Source organism: Colossoma macropomum, unplaced genomic scaffold (genome assembly GCF_904425465.1).
Source record: "Colossoma macropomum unplaced genomic scaffold, Colossoma_macropomum, whole genome shotgun sequence".
Lineage (NCBI taxonomy): Eukaryota > Metazoa > Chordata > Actinopteri > Characiformes > Serrasalmidae > Colossoma > Colossoma macropomum.
Window position 1 is genome coordinate 32,761,110 of NW_023494796.1, and position 19,591 is coordinate 32,780,700.

At 41.6% G+C, this 19,591-nt stretch overlaps 2 protein-coding genes across 2 annotated transcripts in view; both read right to left on the minus strand.

Moving 5' to 3' along the window:
- adgrb3 (adhesion G protein-coupled receptor B3) overlaps nucleotides 1–19,591 on the minus strand; it is a 994,217-nt gene that overhangs the window by 639,358 nt on the left and 335,268 nt on the right. The gene's annotated exons all lie outside the window — the stretch shown is intronic.
- degs1 (delta(4)-desaturase, sphingolipid 1) lies at nucleotides 308–15,781 on the minus strand. The gene is made up of 3 exons (XM_036583357.1): nucleotides 15,535–15,781; nucleotides 6,552–7,294; nucleotides 308–3,271 (listed from the first exon to the last, which is right to left on the minus strand). The coding sequence occupies exons 1-3, from the start codon at nucleotides 15,614–15,616 to the stop codon at nucleotides 3,125–3,127; spliced, it is 972 nt and encodes a 323-aa protein (XP_036439250.1). The 5' UTR covers nucleotides 15,617–15,781; the 3' UTR covers nucleotides 308–3,124.

Here is a 19,591-nt window from a genome sequence, read left to right on the forward strand (position 1 = left end):
ACTGCACCATCAAATAGTGCAACAGTTCAAGTATAACGCAAATATTTTTCAATAAACAATAAAATTCCTCAGATTTAACGTTTGATATGTTGTCTTTGAACTATTTTCAATGAAATATAGGGTTTAAATGATTTGCACATCATTGCATTTTTATTTACAGTTTGCACAGCGTCCCAACTTTTTTGGAAATAAAATACCCATGTTACATCTTACCCTGCTCTCATCTGCTGCTTATCCAAACTAAAACGTCTGACATTCTCCTATTTACCCTCTGAAATCATTTCACAGCAAGAAAGACAAACACTTATTTTAGTCTGAAATGGTTTAATAAAATCATTTCAATACAGAAAAAGCATAAAGGCAGAACAGGAATGGAATCAGTTAAGCAGAGCCATCAGCCCACATTAAGATGTTAGAAGGACTGAAAGGTCCTTTCCAGCAAGGGCTTTGTCCTTTGCTGGTTTTAATACTGATACAGGAAATACATTTCTCCAGCAACACCGTACACAGCTGTGCTCAGCGTACACTGAAGGCAGTGCAGTTCACCTTCCAAAATCAACATGCCTTTGTTTCAACACGGTGGTTTCACATGTTCCAGATAACTAGCTTAATCAGTTTGACATCTTTGACCGAGCTTTACTGGAGATAAAGCACCTTAAAAGGGTGGGCTGGGCTTCGGTCTGGCTGTTTTGCAAATGTTAAGGACGCAGAGGAAAAGATATCGTCTCCGACTTTGAAGCCCCTGTCGACATGGCTTCAGATGTTCAGACCTGTGTTTAATAGTAAAGACATGCTGCAGAATAAGTGTTTACCATTTAGTTATATTCAAGAAATATATGGAATTTTAAACCATTTCATAGTAGATAAATGCGCCATAAATGTCAAAGCCCAGCATGAGCAAACATCCTCGTGTTTACCCCGTGAGACGCATTTACATTTCTAACTAATTCTGGCTGCCATCTGCCCACCTGACCTGAACACTATGCTTGATATTCTAATCCACCTTTTGTCAAAACCAAAAATAAAACTATGACTTGATAACCACACCCAACAAAATTACAGTGACTGTAATCTGTGTTCAACGATTAGTGAGAGAACAGGCTTGAGTTGACACCAGCAATGTTAAGAACTCATTGATGGCATCTAAACCTAAAAACAGTGAACTATTATTATTATTATTATTATTATTAGCAAACTTGTTCAATATTCTGGCAGGAAAGTGGTAGACGTTGCCTAAAGGTATGATCCTCAATCTAAAAAGCCATTTTAATTCATGGTTGATTCATCTAACACTCTTGATTATTGTTGACGATACTGTGCAATAAAAGTTCCAACAGCAAAAATCTACATTTTACATTTACAAATTTACATTTATAAATGTTAGTTATAAATACCCAACACAAAGCTACTATGCCATGTAAGTAGTAACGTTTCTCCAACCTCGTACAAGGGAGTTCCACCAAAATTTCTCCATAACTAAACAGTTCTTATGTAAAGAGTCATTGAGGGTGGTTTGATGCGAAAAACTCTGTTCTAGAGTCAGAGTTGTTCACAGTGGTGGTGATAGGAACCAGACGTCCACCTCTAAAAACTCCCTCACTGAAAGTTACTACATGGTTCTGAATTCACTGCCTGATGTCTGAGACACTGTTTTATGATAGTTTTAGGATGTTTTTGGGCTTTTAATCCATTCATGTCAGAGGGATACATGATATGCAGGGAGCTGTGAGGCAAAATAGTCCCCAAAGAAAATGTATTATTTCAGATTTTCCACTATTTTCCATCATCAACATTCATATAAGCTCAGAAGACTCGTGTAGGTTCACTGGTGGTTCTGAATAGTAAATAAAATGTCTATATTTGTGTTGTAGTCATGGCGACCCCTGGTTCCTATCACCACCACTGTAAAGACATCTGAACCATTTCACACCAAACCACTCTGAATCTCTCTGATTACATATTAATGTCTGAATTACACAAACATTTTGGAAAGTAAAGGTGGGATCCTGCTTTAATGGCAAGCCATGTAGTAGGACTAGGCTTAATCCCAGTCTGGGAAGGTGACCCTTTATGCAAGTGCAGCTTCATCTGCGCTTGAACACAATACATACCTGTTTTCAGCCAGCAAGTTCGTGTGAGGTCTGAATGTTCCTGCTACCCCTTTTACTGATAAACATGAGTGATAAGTTAGTTCAAACAACTTGAAGCGTGCGGGTCCACACCTTGAGTGCACACTCTGTACAGTAGTGACACAGAGGGAAAAAAAAAACAAAAAAAAAACAGGGAAACCTCTTAAACAGTAGATACAGTGATAAGCAGAGGTATGAGGATGAACTGACACTTGTTGGGTAAAAGTCAGACAGTTCAGGCTGAGTGAGTCACCTTCCAAACAAATGCGTCTGGGTCACCTGAAGACGGAAGTCTTGAAGATTTTTGAATTACACTGGGCATATTATTACTTCTTCATATATAGCATCACTGTCCAATAAAAACAAACAAACAAACAAAAAGGATGTCCATTTTTGTCGATTTTTATTTTTCTACCTGAGCACATCGTCTGTCTTTGTGATTAATGGGCCAACAGAAACACTCCAAAATTACCTGGAATAAAACTGCTTTATATCAAATTTTTCGTGCTCTCCTGTAAAGTTGGTGTTTTGGAGATTTTTAATGGACAATGCTGATATATAAAGAAAGCTTTTAAATGTTTTTGGTACAAAGAAAACACTAGATGGAAAAGGTGCCGAATTAATGTGCTACAAAATGAGGACCTAAAATGAGGATTAGACTATAGGCGGTCTGGGTACGATGTGCGGAAAAACGAGGAGAAATGATTCCGTTTTCTTTCTGCAACTGAGTTAGAACTTAAGTCTTGAAATGGCTTGTGACTAAAATGACCATTCGCTCTCTCAAAAGCACACACACACACACACACACACACACACACACACACACACACACACACACACAAATATAACACACACAGTCTCTTCACTCTCACACGACATGCTGTCGAACGGCATTACTCTGCTGAAGCGGTTAGCGGTGAGAATGGTGAGCAACAGTGGCCTCCGGTTTTGGTCAGTGAAGCTCCGTCTGGACGCCACTGAGCAGGTGGAGCAGCTCACTCCAGCTTGACCTCTCCCTTCAGCTTCCTCTTCACCCGAGAGTACGGGCTCAGCTCATCGTCCATGATGAAGTCATACAGAACCTTCACCCACGACGTGTAGCAGGGCAGGTCGTCGTAATACTCCGGCGCTATTTTCTTCACCTGTTTGAGAAGAGAAGAGGTCAGGGGTCGTTTAAAGTCCTTTACAAATGAGAAATTCAAATTGCAAAAGATGTAGGAGGGTAGAAATTAAAAGCATGATGGGGTGGAAAATGTGACGGCATGCTATCGGTATCACAGTAAACTGTGAAGAGCTTTTCATGACGGATCTCCTGACCAACGTACGTCTCATTAAAAGGAGATTCAGTGGCTCAGGTCCTCTAAAGCGGCCGAGTTAGCAGGGCTGGGTTTCCCAAAAGCATCTCAGCACAAAGAGGATTCTTAAATGGTCGAGCGAGCACCACACTGAACACTGTTTCACCCCTGGTTCAGATGGTATCAACACGATGGCTGCGTTCACACAACAGGTAAAAGTGGCCCAAATCTGATTTTCTCACCAAATCTGATGTTTTTGTTTGGCTGTTCAGATTGTCTTTTAAATGTGATCTGTATGAGAGATCAGTCTGAACAGGTCAGCTCCTAAACTGACCAAAAGAACAGAGCGTCACGCTGCTTCACGGCTCATCCAGAGGTAAACAATCACGACCGCCAGCGAACGCCAGTCGCTCCCGGAGGATCAGCTTCATCTTCACCAGCATCACAGGAGCCACCATGAAGCTTCACTGACTGACAGCTGGGCTCATCACCCAGAATGTGTTGGAGCCGTAAAAAGGGCACGGTCACTTCTTTGGGTCGCGTCCTCGGATTCTTTAAACTCTGCTTTCAGACTTTTAACTGGTCTTTGACGCTGCAGCCTCGTTCTCCTGCGGCCGCGTTCAGACATCTCTTAAGAAATCTCTTCGAACACGGAGGAGTTTGATGAGTCTCTAATAATTTTTGTACGGAAACATCAGCCCAAATGTTTGAGTCTCAGCAGCATGAAATTATGAGGAATATCGAATTGGATTGACGTTCAAGTCGCATGAATTCTGATCTGGCTGTTCAGACTGAGTTGCACTGCTGCAGATCGGATACGGATCGGACTTCAGTACCACATATGAAAGCTTCTCAAATTGGAATTCAGTATATCAAATATCAGACTCAGTGTGTTTATCTGTTCACACTGACACACATCTGTGCCACTTATGGAGAAAAAGATCAGATTTGGGCCACTTTTACCTGCTGTGTGAACAAAGCCTACGATGCTTTTGGGATCTTGCTGTTGACCCTCAGTAGCTCCCAATGGACAACAGACAGCTCAAGCTAAAGCCAATGATGTGTCTCAATAAACACTATTTTTAAATGTGGCACTACTGCTGCACTGTGCGTCCAACCAACTCCAGGAAAACAGATGTACTGTGAAATGACTTAAAGTACTGTGACTTTACTTGTTCAGTTCTGCCTATTTCTGCTTGAGGTTTTCCAGTTTTGTCTTTATTAATCTTTACTTCCTGTGCCAGTTATTTGGATGCTTGGTTCGATCAGGTCAGGACACAACCTGCCCCTTTTGTCCATCAACCTCATCACGTTCGGTTTTGTTTCTAGTGGTTAGTGGGCTTGTTTCTTTAGCAGTAAAGTACAGCCAACACTGGCAGAGATTTAAAGGGGAGGTTCACTGAAGCTTTTCTGTTCATTCATTCTCTTTCCTCCTAAGACCAAGCGGCTCCTCTGTGGTCACTGCCACTTTGGACGCGAATTAAAGTTTTAGATATTCTATTCATGGCTACTTAATTCCAAGTCAAAAACAGACCAAAATCGAGCACATTACTAGTCGTGGGCGACATGGGCAAAAATGGATATCATGGTATCATTAAGATTCCTGACGGTTTTGGTATATATCACAGTATAGTGTATTTATGTATACTTTTTTTTACATAAAACCATCTTGGATGCTTAAGTAAACACAAAAAACTGCAGTGCAGGTGGGCCTCCAGAGTTAGATATGGGGAAAACTGGCTAAGAGAAGTTATTTCTCTTTAAAACCACTGCCAAAATATTCTCTAACTTTTCCCAAATGATTTACAGCTTTCCATTAAAAGGTGCTGACTAAGAGTCAATGGTCAAAGTCCTCTTCACATGGTCTGACATTTACTCATTGACACTAGAGTGAACAAACATCTGAAGATCTGCACCTGTTACTAATTACACAGATTAACTAGACCTGCAGTATATAACAGCAGCTGATTTATTAAATGGGACAATGTTTTTTTATTATTGGCCGTAAGAGTGTTATTAGTCAATAATTACAACCGATAATTGCATCGAATCTACAGTCAGGAAAAAAGGTAATAAACTCTCACTGGAGTGGAACCTGCAAGGGTACGTCTTCAGTAGGGAAACATAAATGTATTCCATTGCAGTTTATTTTTAAAAGGGTTTTTAAAGGGGAATTCCACCAATTTTTCCAAATGTCTGCATTACCGAGTTTGTTTGAGATGTAATCAGAGAGATTCAGAGTGGTTTGGTGTGAAATGGTTCAGATGCCTTTACAGTGGTGGTGATAGAAACCAGGGGTCACCATGACTACAACACAAATAGACATTTTATTTACTATCCAGAACCACCAGTGAACCCACACGTTTTCCTCTGGGGTCATTTTGCCTTACTAGACCCTGCATGTACCCCTCCACCATGAATGGATCAAAATAAATGGATTAAAGTACATTTTAGAGGTGGACGTCTGGTTCCTATCATCACCACTGTGAACAATTCTGACTTAGTAAGTTTCTCTAGAACAGAGCCTTTCACCCCAAACCACTCTGAGTGACTTTGTTTACATCTCAACCAATAAATTATTTAGACTTCTTAAAAAAATCAGTGTTGTTCCCCTTTAAGATGCAGCAACTCCATTACACTCGGTCTTGACTTCAGTCTTTTTATTTTATTGTTCTGTTTAAAAACAGAAATAGAAATATGGATTTTCTCACTGTGGAAAACTTATTTAAGGTGCACAGTTGGACCTGAAGACCACTGTTGTACATTTCAGGGTATATTTACATTGCTTGAACCTTGAATGAATGAAAAATGTACCTGTATAGTACCATTTATTTGGGACAGTGTATCTGTATCGCTCAATTTTAGACTTACTCAAATGGACAGGACCATAATACATTTACCTGTCGTGGCGGCTCGAGTAAGAGTGCATGCTAAATATGTAAATGGAAATGTGTACAATAATTGCCAAGTCTGATTAAGCTATATCATGGCTATATAACTGTAACGCTATTGGTATCAGTATTAACCACAACAAAGATTTAATTGTAATTAAATAATAATTATCACTATTAAGCTCCAAATAACACAGTAAATCCTGCAAATTCCCCCAAATAAAAGTGCATCTTACCAGAGGCAGCCTTCTTCCAGGGATGCTGGGGAAGTCATGGTGTTCGTTGTGGTATCCCACGTTGAAAGTGAGCAGGTTAAGCGATCCGTAGTAAGAATAGGTCTCGTGGCCCTTCAGGAACATGTAATGCTCAGCAATGAAGTGTCCAGAGATGGGGTGAAGCCCCATTCCCAGCATCGAGCCCGCCAGCATGTAGACCACGGGCTTGGCCCCCCAAAGCCAGTAGAGGAAAGCATTGAACGTGAACTGAATAGCCACGTTGGCCAGCTCCAACTGGCTGATGGGCTTCGGGTTGATGCAGAGAGGCCGTATGGCGTAGAAGAGAGGCTGCAGAATAATCCAAAAGAACTTGCGGATGCGGGTGCAGAAGAACCAACCTTCAAAGTCGGTGGGGATGTCCACATCCACGCCATCGCCGCCCAAGTATCGGTGGTGGTCGAGGTGGTAGCGCTTGAAGGAGGCAGAGTACGGCAAGCCGATGGGGAGGTTGGCGAACATGGCGAACCAGCGGTTCCACCTGGCGCGGTTGTTGCCGAACGCAGTGTTGTGGGAAATCTCGTGAATGGCCAGCGTCATGGAGTGGTTTATGCAGCTCCCAAACACGTACGTCCAAAACAGCACCCATTTCCATTCTAAGTCCTTAACGAGGTAGAAGGCGAGGAACTGAACTCCAACCATCATAAAGACGATCCATTTCAGTCTGGGGTCAGGACCCATCAAAGACTTTATCTGGGGATATTTCGCTAGCAGGAGAGACACAAAATGACATTAATGGTATGCGTTTGACAACAGGGAGGCATATGCACTGGACACAGAACTGAAATTTCAATTCTGAGAACGTTTATTTTAAGATTGCTTCACTGTGTTCTGCTAGTAAGCTAGATACATCTAGAACCGCCAATGAGAAAAGACTGTTACATATTCATCACCCTTTTGGGGTGGGCGCTGTGATATTTTATCGCTATCCTGTTAATTACTGTTATTATGATGTACAGTGTGCATTTCTGAGTATACAGGGTGATTCAAAAAGACCGATCTGATTTCAAAGCACCATATTTTTACAACCGTGAGGCGCCTAGGAAACAATCACAATCCAACTGAAAGAGGCAGTCATAGAGTTTCTGACTGGCTCCCTTCAGTCTGAGAGGAGATGAGACCCCTGAGCAGAAAGCGTTCTGCGTTCTCCACTTCAATAAGAGTGAATCAGTCATAACTGTGCAGCACGATTTTTGTGGTCAGTGAACCTCCAACGTTCGTCGTTGGTTCCACAACACTGGATGATCTCCGAAATCGCACTGAAAGAGCCGTGAGTGCAGCCACACCCGACATGCTCAATCCAGTATGGGATGAGTTTGACTGTGGTGTTGATGTTGTCTGTACAGCTGGAGGAGGTTCATACTGAGACCTTGTACAATTACATAATAAACTTTATGCTCATTTAAACCATTTACAGTTTACTGCACTGATCTGTAATGATTTACAAGAGAAATAAATCAGTTTGAAATCATAAATCTTTTTGAATCACCCTGTATTAAGAGCACTGACCAAATGAATTTTACCAAAAATAGAAAAATAAGTCCTGTTATTTGGGTTTAATGCACTGCAGTGTATGAAATGTTGAACAATAATCACTGTGTTCAGTTTTTGACTGCAGTTCTTAGATGTGCCTACTAGTGCATTTTATCTGTATTTTAAAATATCGTGATAAGTATCGAAAATGAAGTGAAAGTATCGTAATGTACTACTTCCATTGTTTCCATATCCTACTTCATTCTGTCAGCTTTCTGTGTTTGCAGAGTTTGGGATGATGCCAGAACAAGCTTTGAGCGCTGATCTCATTAAACTAATAGGAGAAGGGAAGAATGTAGAAGCTATTCAGGGTGTTGGCTATTTCCAGCTTCCTCTCTACACACTGTAAGCATTACAATTTGGAGCACAGAGCTGGCTTTTGAAAGGGCATGAACAAAGACAAGCCTTCATAAGGGTACTAGCCATGTAGGCTACGTAAAATACAGTGCTGATCTGGGCGGCACAATAGTGGCATTTTTAAAGCAGCCAAAAAAGCATGTGTGGGTTTTTTTAGTGAAAACAAATCTCAAACAGTACAAAAGGTGTGGCCGGAGTATGTTATGGCGTACTATGAGCCTTCATAGTAGGCTCACTTCACTAATGTCAATTAGGGGTGGGCAATATTATTATATTTTATGGTTATCATGATAAATTATGATTGGAGAATTCCAAACAATGCTGTAACTGCTTTAGGTTTGCATTGCACATTCAAAACCTCTGATATCATTGAAAACATTTCAGGACGATAACTATAAAGTGATGGACACAACCAGAGCATGTGAATTAGAGAGGCTGGAGCTGAATGACAGCGTGGATATCACTTCATACATGTTTCATTACCAAGTGAGCATAATTAGGCCTGTTTGATTGGATTTAGTTCAGCGCAGTTAGTAAAACATTAAATAAAAGTCATTGTAGTTGTAGCTTTATTATTGTTTCATAACGCTGCTGTGGGAGGAAAACCTCGTATCCTCATTCTCAGTTTTTCAGTTTTTGACATAATTTGAAAATGCGTGTCGCTCTTTACATTGTGTGTGAATTTCATGAACAATGGACCAAAAGAATTGGTCCAAAATGACTTGGAAAAAGTCTGGTTCCATTGACTTACATTAAAAATAAAGAAGGTTTTTTCCTTCTGTAAAGTCATTTTAAAGGTTTTCTTCTGACAACAGCGATATTTGGCACTACAGGTTCTATTTTTTCTGTTCCAACTTATCAAATCTCAGAAAAACAATATCGTGATGCACATTGTATATCGTGAAGATGTCTTGAGGTATTGTGATATAATATTTTTGCCATATCACCCACTCCTAATTTCAATACCTAGTTCCAATTAGGGCTGAAACATTAATCGTTTTCCTATCAAAACTGCAATTATAGTTACAGCCATAGTCTGCATTATCAACAATGTTGTCTGGAGTTTTAAGTGGGGAAATTTAACCTAATAACACAGAACTTGTGAAAAATCAACCTCCATGTGTTGTGACATCACACGTTACTGGCAGTCTGGCACACTACATTCAGGGTTGGTGGTGACTGAACTGGATCCCTACTAAGTCATAGTATTGTGCTATAGCCTAAAAGAGGAGAGCCACTTAGTTTACTAAGTATGTGTAATAACCCATGATAAATGGGGTTTGGTTACTTTCTCAATCAGCTCGTGTCTGAATTCACCATTTGCATTAAAAACACCAACACAAGCTGTTTGCAAGGCTGAGGTTGGCTTGTCATTCGTAGCCGTAGACATGGGCTCTCAAAAGTGCAGGGGACAAGGAAAAAGTAAAAACTTTTGTATGTAAAGAGGAAATTTCAATTTTTTTTAACTAATTAAGTGGTTAAGATGTAAATAGAGTCATTCAGAGTGGTTTGGTGTGAAACGCTCCATTCTAGAGAAACTTGGAGTCAGAATTGTTCACAGTGGTGGTGATAGGAACCAGACGTCCACCTCTAAAAGCTCCCTCACAGAAAGTTACCACATGAAATGGTTATGAATTCACTGATGATTCTCTGATGACTGAGATGAAAATTATGATAATTTTGAGCAGGTTTTGGGCTTAAAATCCATTCAAGGTGGAGGGATACATAATATTCAGGGTGCTGTGAGGCAAAATAGTCCCCAAAGAAAACGTATGATTGCAGATTTACCAATATTTTCCATCATCAACATTCCATATAAACTCAGAAGACTCGTGTAGGTTCACTGGTGGTTCTGGATAGTAAATAAAATGTCTATATTTGTGTTGTAGTCATGGCGACCCCTGGTTCCTATCACCACCACTGTAAAGACATCTGAACCATTTCACACCAAACCACTCTGAATCTCTCTGATTACATCTCACACTCTGAATTATGCAGTAATTGGTGTAATTCCCCTTACTTTATTGTGGTCCATGACTGCAGTAACCTACAGTTACCAGTCAACATTGCTGCAGCATTAGGGTCTTTGTTTTTAACTGTACACAACTGCCATTCTTTTGTAATGTTTCTGCACTATAAAAGTCCGTTAAGGTTCCTTTTTCACCAGCACATAAAGTTCCTCTGTCCGTTGCATAACATCAGTGCCCTATGAGAACTACAATGCTCACTAGGAACTACGAGTGCACTGGGGGAAACTGTAGTGCCCTCAAAACCACTCTGAACACCGGTAGAAAGGGCTACGTTCACATTTCCAGGCTGACAAATCTGATTTTCTGCCCTAATGTGACTCAGATCTGATGTTTTCAGGGCTGTGTGGACACGCAAATCTGATCTTTTCAAATCCGACCTGAGTTAAAGCCTGTAAACGGTGGAAAAGCAGCTCATCTCACCTTTTTCTCCTTCGTCTCGCTCTAATAATGAAGCTGAGAGCTGATCAGAGTTAATGATCTTCTCAGCGAAGCTCGTTCTGCTCGTTAGTTTGTGCTGATGATGAACGTGATTCATTCACGTGACGTTACTGAGTAGGATGTGCGCATGAGGGTCATTTCAGGACGCCGGTTCGTCACATTAATGACAGATTTGAGTCACTTACCTAAACGAGTGAAAACCATCGTGTCAGACAGATCGGACTTGAGCAAAAAATCAGATTTGAGCAACGAGGCTTGTAATATGAACGTAGCCAAAGTGGCCAACGTCCTCAATAGTGCCCTAAGCAGCAAACAGCGATCCATTTCAGTCTCAGCCAATATTTATTACTATATCCTCTATTTTAAATAATTACTGAAGCTTAGACAGAAATGCAGTCATGAGGAGACCAAACTAGACAGGTGAGTCATAGTAAACCACTCCATGGCATGTAAGCACTGCATTCACTTTCTGTTCCGCTGTCTGCCACACACTGCGTTAACTGTGGGCATGTCCTGGCAAAGATGAGTAACTTCCTGAGAACGTATTGCCTTATATGGGGCAAGTCCTGACTCAGGACTCGGCCGAGGCAGAAGGGTGAACCTCCACGTCGGCGCACACAATAGTTGAAGCACTCTTTGCATTTTCCTTCCAGTTTAACAGTGTTTTTTTTGCAAAACACCTTGATTTTGGAGCAGCAGCTGCCAGTATTTCCTTGCTCTGTTGGACTGCCAGCTCGCACAGTTTATCTTGGCCTTTCCTCTCATGATGAGCCACTTTAAATGAATAATGGCTGTTGTCTCATCACACCATCTCAGCATGACTCCACTGGCACAAAGGCCTTCCAGCATGAATTATTCAGTCAGGACAGGCGTCCGTCCTCAGCGGCTGCTTCATGACAAAGAGTCATCAAAGCATACAGAGGCAACTTTCCACTGTGGTATGTTAAACTCCCTTTATGTAAACAGGGCCTAAGGGCTGAGTACCTCCACTGAATCACACCTAACATCAGAACATAGGTCCCGATATTGAGCGCACTCATAAAATTTCAGCCTACGATTTATTGCCATATTAATAAATTCAATTAACAGTTTGTCTTTTCATGTTTGTCTTTTCATGTTTAAATGTTTGCAATTATCAAAATACAAGCCTAAATTGGCCTCCTTACAGCAGTGCTGTCTAATCAATACTGCACTCATGAATTCAGCACCTTTTTAGCCAACGGTGTTTTGCACACAGAGGAATTAGACCTCCGCATTTAACCCATTTAACCAACATACATGCACACTAGTGAACACACACACTAGGGGGCAGTGAGCACACTTGCCCGGGGTGGGCAGCCCTATCCGCAGCGCCCGGGGAGCAGTTGGGGGTTAGGTGCCTTGCTCAAGGGCAAGGGGATCGAACCGGCGACCTTCCGGTCACAAGGCTGGTTCCCTAACCTCCAGCCCACGACTGCCCCCTATGACCACAGTCTGCTTAAATAATTGTGATTATCTCAAATATTTGCACCTAGATAGTGTAACAATAAGGGTTCCTTAGTAAAGACAGTAGTTCTATTTAGATGTCAAGCTTGTAACAGTAGAAGAACCCTTTTTGTTGCTATACAGAACCATTTTCAGAAACCTTCTATGTAGAACAATATACGACACATTCTCCATCGACCTGAAGAACCAGGCAAAGAACCGTTTACTTGTGAAATGGTTCTTTGAGTCTTCATAGTCAAGCTTCACACTTAAAAAGAATGGATATTTAGTAAAGAAAATGGTTCCACATAGAAGCATGAACCCTCGAAGAACCCTTTCCATGATTAAATGGTTCTTTAGATTGATGGAGAATGTGTTGTATATGGTTCTGTGTAGAGCCTGTTTGAAAAGGGTTCTGTGTAGCACCAAAAAGGGTTCTGCTATTGGTATGAAGTCAAGCCTGTACCCTTTTTTGGTGCCATATAGAACCATTTTCAAATTTAAGGGCTGTTTAGTAAAGACAACGGTTCTAGATAGAAGCATGAACGCTCAAAGAACCCTCTGAATAATTAAAAGGTCCTCTGCATGGTGAATAGTTCTTCGGGCAGAGAGAGAATGCGTTGTTTTTCTGGAAAGGGTTCTATATAGCATCAAAAAGGGTTCTGCTGTTGCTAGGATGTCAAGCTTGGACCAGTTCTGCTGTACAGAACCATTTTCAACAAGGTTCTATATGGAACCATGTACACATTCTCCACTGATTCGAAGAACAATTTCACCATGCAAAGAACCCTTAAAATTTTACAAAGCATTCTTTGAGGGTCCATGGAACCATTTTCTTTACTAAAAACCCCTGAAGGACCATCTTTTTTAATGTGTAGGAGTTGAGAGCTACCTGGTGAAGCATTAAGCATTTGGCAGCACCAAAGGAGACGCAACAGCATTTATCCTACATGTAAAAAGTCCTGCCCTCAGGCTGGGAGTTAATCCCACACATGTGGATCCTTAGGCAGCATGTGACAGTCATGCTGGTCACTTTCAGCCCCCTAACTTGCCGAGTACCTAGTCTTTAAACGTGTCACTCACTGCATCTCGCTCTTCAAACAGTTAATCTCTTAAGTAAATACAGCCACAATACAAGTGTGTCATAAAAAGATTAACTCCTGCTGTTCACTGCCTTCATATCAGCTGCAGACTCTCAGGTGTCGCCGCCGCCAAGCATTATTATGGCAGTATGGAGTTTTTTTCCCCTCCAAAAAAGACAAATGTTTGCTCATTTAAAACTGATTTTTCTAGTTAAGATATAAACAGAGTCGTTCAGAGTGGTTTGGTGTGAAACGCTCTGTTCTAGAGAAACTTCACCGAGTCAGAACTGTTCACAGTGGTGGTGATAGGAACCAGACGTCCACCTCTAAAAGCTCCCTCACAGAGTTACTACATGAAATGCTTATGAATTCACTGCCTGATGACTGAGACACTGTTTTACAACAGTTTTCTGATAAAGTTTTGGCTTAAACTGTGTTTTCATCCATTTATGGTGGAGGACAGAGCTGCACTATATATGAGTATTTATCATCATCGTGATAAATTATGCCACAATAAGCTTTTCTGAGCATATTTTGGACATCAGCACTTAATAAAAACACTCCCAACTGCATGTTTGACTACAAAGAGAGCATCATTAGACCTGTTCGACTGGATTTAGTGTGGCGTAGTGTAAAATTTTGAATGCAGATCATTCTATGTATAGATTTTAATCCTATTTTTTTTAAATGTGGCACTACCAATTCTTCAGATATCAGAATATATATATATATATATATATATATATATATATTGTGACATATTGTGTGGCACTAAAACTTGTCAGTATCGTGATATTACATTTTTTCCCACCTCTAGTGGAGGGGTATATGGAGGGCGTTTGTGAGTCTCTAAGAAAACTTTTTTTTTCCCAGATTTTCCACTATTAAACACTATTAAACACTCAGAAGACTCGTGTAGGTTCACTGGTGGTTCTGGATAGTAAATAAAATGTCTATATTTGTGTTGTAGTCATGGTGACCCCTGGTTCCTATCACCACCACTGTAAAGACATCTGAACAATTTCACACCAAACCACTCTGAATCTCTCTGATTACATCTCAAACACTCAATTATGCAGAAATTCTGAGGGGAAAAATCGGTGGAATTCCCCTTTAATGCGAGCTAAAGATTTCAAGAGTTCGTCCTTGTCTTTTTAAGGATCCAGCCGCGACGTCTAGCTGACATTTAACAGCCAAAGGGTCTTTAAATCGGTGTTTTTTATAAAGTATAAACGTAATTAGGGAGCTGTTTCATAGCTGAACAGCTGCTAACGGAGCAGAGTCAATGTGGCTAAGCTAACAGGGTGTGGGGGGCTTAGCTTTGGTGGGCGTTAGCTTAGCTTAGCTGTCCTGACATAACGGTACGCTTTGAGTTGTGGGTTTAGCATGAGTGCTATCTGCTGCTAACAGACAGAATATATCAAAATTACGTTTTTACTGACAGTGACTGTTACAGAACGATACACTATTTAGTTCGCTTTAGCTTTAGTTCGCTTCTTTTGCCCTGTACAAGCGGATGTAACTTAAGTGTACGTTAACGGCTGCGCCATTTAAGGTGGACCGGCTAACAAAATCAGCGATGAGGAAACTTAACCCGTGTCTTTATGTTCCAAAAGACTATACCTAATATCTGCTGGATATTTCGTGTCTTCTTCAAGGAAGTTACATGAGGCTTAAGTCGGCTCCCTGTTAACTAGTTAGATTCTTATTCGAATTTTTCCGTTCCACCTTAAATGGTCATGTGTCGACGGACAATGCCTAGTATCAGCTGGACAGCTAATGTCAAATACAGGAGGCAAAAGTTGGCTTTCCTATTCGCGAACATCTTGTTCGAATTTTTTCCGTTCCACCTTAAATGGTGCAGCAGTTACTGCCCGAGGCGCCAGAATGTAACGTGTGCTGCAGCGTTTAAGGTGGAACGGGAGATTTCGTAATACAGGTTCTTAGTACTGGCGCACAAGTCACGGAACAAAAAATACCAAATAAATAAATAAATAAAGAACTGCTGATTAAATCGCGGATGTTTTACTGTAAGTCACTCACCCAGAATCTCTTTCCTCCGGTCCGCATGCGGCTGGTCTGTGTAAACCCATTCAAAATCCTCCCGAGCAACTCGGTTCCCCATCTCACCCGAACCTGCTGCGCTGCTTTGCTGCCTCTGTGGAAGACGAGGGCGTCCCTGTACAGTCCGAGACTTCAGTTCGTGCAGATAAAGGCTCCGCTCCGCTCCTCTCCTCACTCGGGGGCCCGGCTAACTGTGAGCTCGGCCGCTCGGCAAGGCGCGGCGCTGACGCCGAAGAAGGGGAGGCGTGCTGGAAAGCTCCAAATAGGCGGGGCGTAACTCAAAACTGGGCGGGGCTGATCGCCAAACGGGAGGGGCGTGGCGCCAATGAGTGGGTTTTAGCTTCAAGTGGGAGGGGCGTGACTCAAAATGGGTGGACCTTAGCCGGTTTAAGGGGAGTTCGGCCACTTCCTGTTTCTCCCGTTATATCAAAAACGACTGCTAAACGCCAGAGGGCGCCCGCGAGCGAGTCCTCAGTGAATGGGGGTGAATGGAGCTAAACCGCTAAAAATGATGTTAATATAGTTTCTACCCGTCTGAGCAGGACTTTCCTTTAATTTCGGAAAGTGGAAAAGATGTGTTTCACTAAACATCAATGAAAGCTTATATGTATATTTCCTGTTTTACTGCTACTGAGCGCTGATTGGTCAACATTACTGCTACTGAGCGCTGATTGGTTAACATTACTGCTACTGAGCGCTGATTGGTCAACATTACTGCTACTGAGCGCTGATTGGTTAACATTACTGCTACTGAGCGCTGATTGGTCAACATTACTGCTACTGAGCGCTGATTGGTCAACATTACTGCTACTGAGCGCTGATTGGTTAACATTACAGCTACTGAGCGCTGATTGGTCAACATTACAGCTACTGAGCGCTGATTGGTCAATATTACTGCTACTGAGAGCTGATTGGTCAACATTACTGCTACTGAGTGCTGATTGGTTAACATTACTGCTACTGAGCGCTGATTGGTTAGCAGTACAGCTACTGAGTGCTGACTGGTCAACATTACTGCTACTGAGTGCTGATTGGTTAGCATTACTGCTACTAAGTGTTGATTGGTCAACATTACTGCTACTGAGTGCTGATTGGTTAGCAGTACTGCTACTGAGTGCTGATTGGTTAGCATTACAGCTACTAAGTGCTGATTAGGTATTATAGCTGCTACTGAGTGCTGATTGGTCAACATTACTTTTTCTGAGAGCTGATTGGTTGGCACTACTTCAACTGAGTGCTGATTGGTTGGCTTTACTGCTACTAAGTGCTGATTGGTTGGCTTTACCGCAACTGAGGGCTGATTGGTTGGCTTTACTGCAACTGAGCACTGATTGGTTGGCATTACTGCTACTGAGCGCTGATTGGTTGGCATCACTGCTACTGAGCGTTTTATATATACATATATAGATATATATATATAAATATATATATATGTATGTGTTGAAAATGGACTGTTCTGCAGCATTTGCATATATGGAATATAGAGTAAATGATACATTTTAACAGTGTTTACATACTAAGTCAAACTTAAAAAAATACAGCAGGGAAATTAAATTGAAAAAACATAAAGGCAAATTCAGTTTCACTAATACTCTATTAATATGAGCCCTTAAACTGTATGAAATTTGAAACTAACTCAGAATCATTTACGCTAAGACTCATTTGTTCCTCCATATTGCCTCTATAAATTGACTGTAACAAAACAGGAACATGGAGTTACAGTTATATATTTGCATATATTTACATGTGTAGGTAGTACACACAGGAGAGCAGGACAAAGAGCGACTCTTGCTTGTAATCCTCTGCAGTTCAGGGCTGTAAACAGCTTTTTAATCTGGAAACACTCTGGAAATGTTGGATCTCAATTAGCAGTTTGACCAGTCAAGTAGCCACGTTGTTGTTAGTTTAATTTCTTCTCGTTTTTTCGGCAGATATATATTCAAAATTCTTAACCGTGAAACACGGCTCGCTTTTTACTGTGCCTTTTCAAAGCTGTTTTCTTTTCATTGATTGCTGTTTGTTTGTTAGAGCATGTATGGGCACAGTAGGCCATCTAAAGTAGACCTTTTTCACTCTTATTAAAAATGATTTTTAAGTTTTCTTTAAATACATGCAAGTTGAATCAGTTACTAGTCTAGCACACCTTCAGAGGGGCTTGTAAAATGTCCAGCGGCTCTACAAAAGTCTCTCACAGCAGCATTTTTCAACCAAAAACAAGGCCTTTCATAAATTAACAGTGAAAAAATGATGGAACCACACTTCCTGTTTGCTGAACAGGAAACAGGAGGGGGTGAGTCTCTATTATCTGAAGTGTGCACACTCCTCCCTTTCCACTCCCAGCTGGTGTCCATCATATATTTGAGGAGAATCTGTCTGCTCGTGTCCACCAGGCTCAAATAAAGACGCAGAGCGTGTTTAACTGTAAAATAATGACTTGAGGCCGCAGTGAGCTTCTTGTTTTCTAAACCTGAGTGGACAATTTAAAGGTTTTACAAAGAATAGAAACTAGATTGAGACAGATTTACACTACATCGATGTGTAGCACTCTCCACAGGGAAAATCACATGTACACTATATAGGCAAAAGTATTGGGACACACCTCCTAGTTGTTGAGTTCTGGTGTTTTAATTAAGCAGTTTGTTTTTTATTGCGGCAGTTTTATGGCTCAGTCCGATTTGGTCAGACTCTGAAGATCAGACTACACGTTTGGCGAATGGTATTGGGTTAATTTCTGGCTGATTCCAGGTTGTTTAGCTGTTCTTCTGTCACAGCTGCCGACTGAAAAGCTGCTCAGTGGTGATGACAGTTTGGGAATTTAGTGTCGTCTCATCTTCAGAGTCTGACCAAATCGGCTGTCGGTCAAATGTGATCTTAAAAGTGTCCATTTTCTTTTTGTGGCAAAGTAAGAAGTAAAAACGTTCAAATGGCTTGAGCGTCTCCTACAGCTGTCAAAGTCATTGCTTAGCAACGGCGTCTCAGTGGAGTGATACAGTGTTTGTGAAAAAACCGTGATAAGCTCGCGTGGCCGGGACTAACTGTTGTATAACCACACAAATTGCTAACAGGTGTATAAAATCAAGCACATAGCCTTGCAGTCTCGAATGGACAAACACTGGCAGTAGAATGGGTCACACTGATGAGCTCAGTGACTTTACACATGGCACTGATGATCCTCTGTCACAAGTCAGTTTGTGAAGTTTCTGTCCTGGTAGATCTGCCCCAAACTGAAAGTGCTATTACTGTGAAATTGAAGCATCCAGGAGCAGCAACAGCTCAGCCACAAAGCTGTAGACCATGCAAGCTTACAGAGTGGGGGCGCCGAGTGCTGAAGAGCACAGTGTCTATCCTCTGTTGAATCACTAAAGAGTTCCAAACTGCCTCTGGAAGCAACATGAACAAAAGAACTGTGCATTAGAAGCTTCATGAAATGGGTTTCCATGGCTGATCAGCTGCACACAAGCCTAAGATCACTATGCACAATGCCAAGCATCGGCTGGAGTGGAGTAGAGCGCCGCCACTGGACTCTGGAGCAGTGGAAACGTATTCTGTGGAGTGATAAATCAGCTTCTCTATCGGTCAGTCTGATGGACGAGTCTGGGTTTGACGAATGCCAGGAGAACATTACCTGCCTGACTGCACTGTGCCAGCTGTAGAGTTTGGTGGAGGAGGGGTGATGATATGGGGCTGTTTTTCAGGGGTTGGTCTAGAACCCTTAGTTCCAGTGAAGGGAACACTTAATGCTTCAGCAGAACAAGACATTTTGGACAGTTGTTTTCTTTCAACTTTGTGTGAACAGTTTGGTGAAGAACCTTTCGTGTTCCAGCATGACTGAGACCCAGTGCACAAAGCAGCTCCATAAAGGCCTGACTGGGTGAGTTTGGTGTGGAAGAACTCGACTGACCCTCACAGAGCCCTGACCTCAACCCCATCAAACACCCTTGGGATGAACTAGAACGGAGATTGTGAGCCAGACCCTCTCGTCCAACATCAGTGACCTCACATATGGTCTTCTGGATGAATGGGCAGAAATTCCCAC

What these genes read in the sequence shown, in the direction of transcription:
- degs1 (XM_036583357.1), bottom strand. Translation starts at nt 15,616, where the DNA reads ATGGGGAACCGAGTTGCTCGGGAGGATTTTGAATGGGTTTACACAGAC. An exon ending in CCGGAGGAAAGAGATTCTGG is followed by an intron (nt 7,295 to 15,534) that starts GTGAGTGACTTA and finishes CTCTCCTGCTAG; the next exon opens with CGAAATATCCCCAGATAAAG. An exon ending in CTGGAAGAAGGCTGCCTCTG is followed by an intron (nt 3,272 to 6,551) that starts GTAAGATGCACT and finishes CTTCTCAAACAG; the next exon opens with GTGAAGAAAATAGCGCCGGA.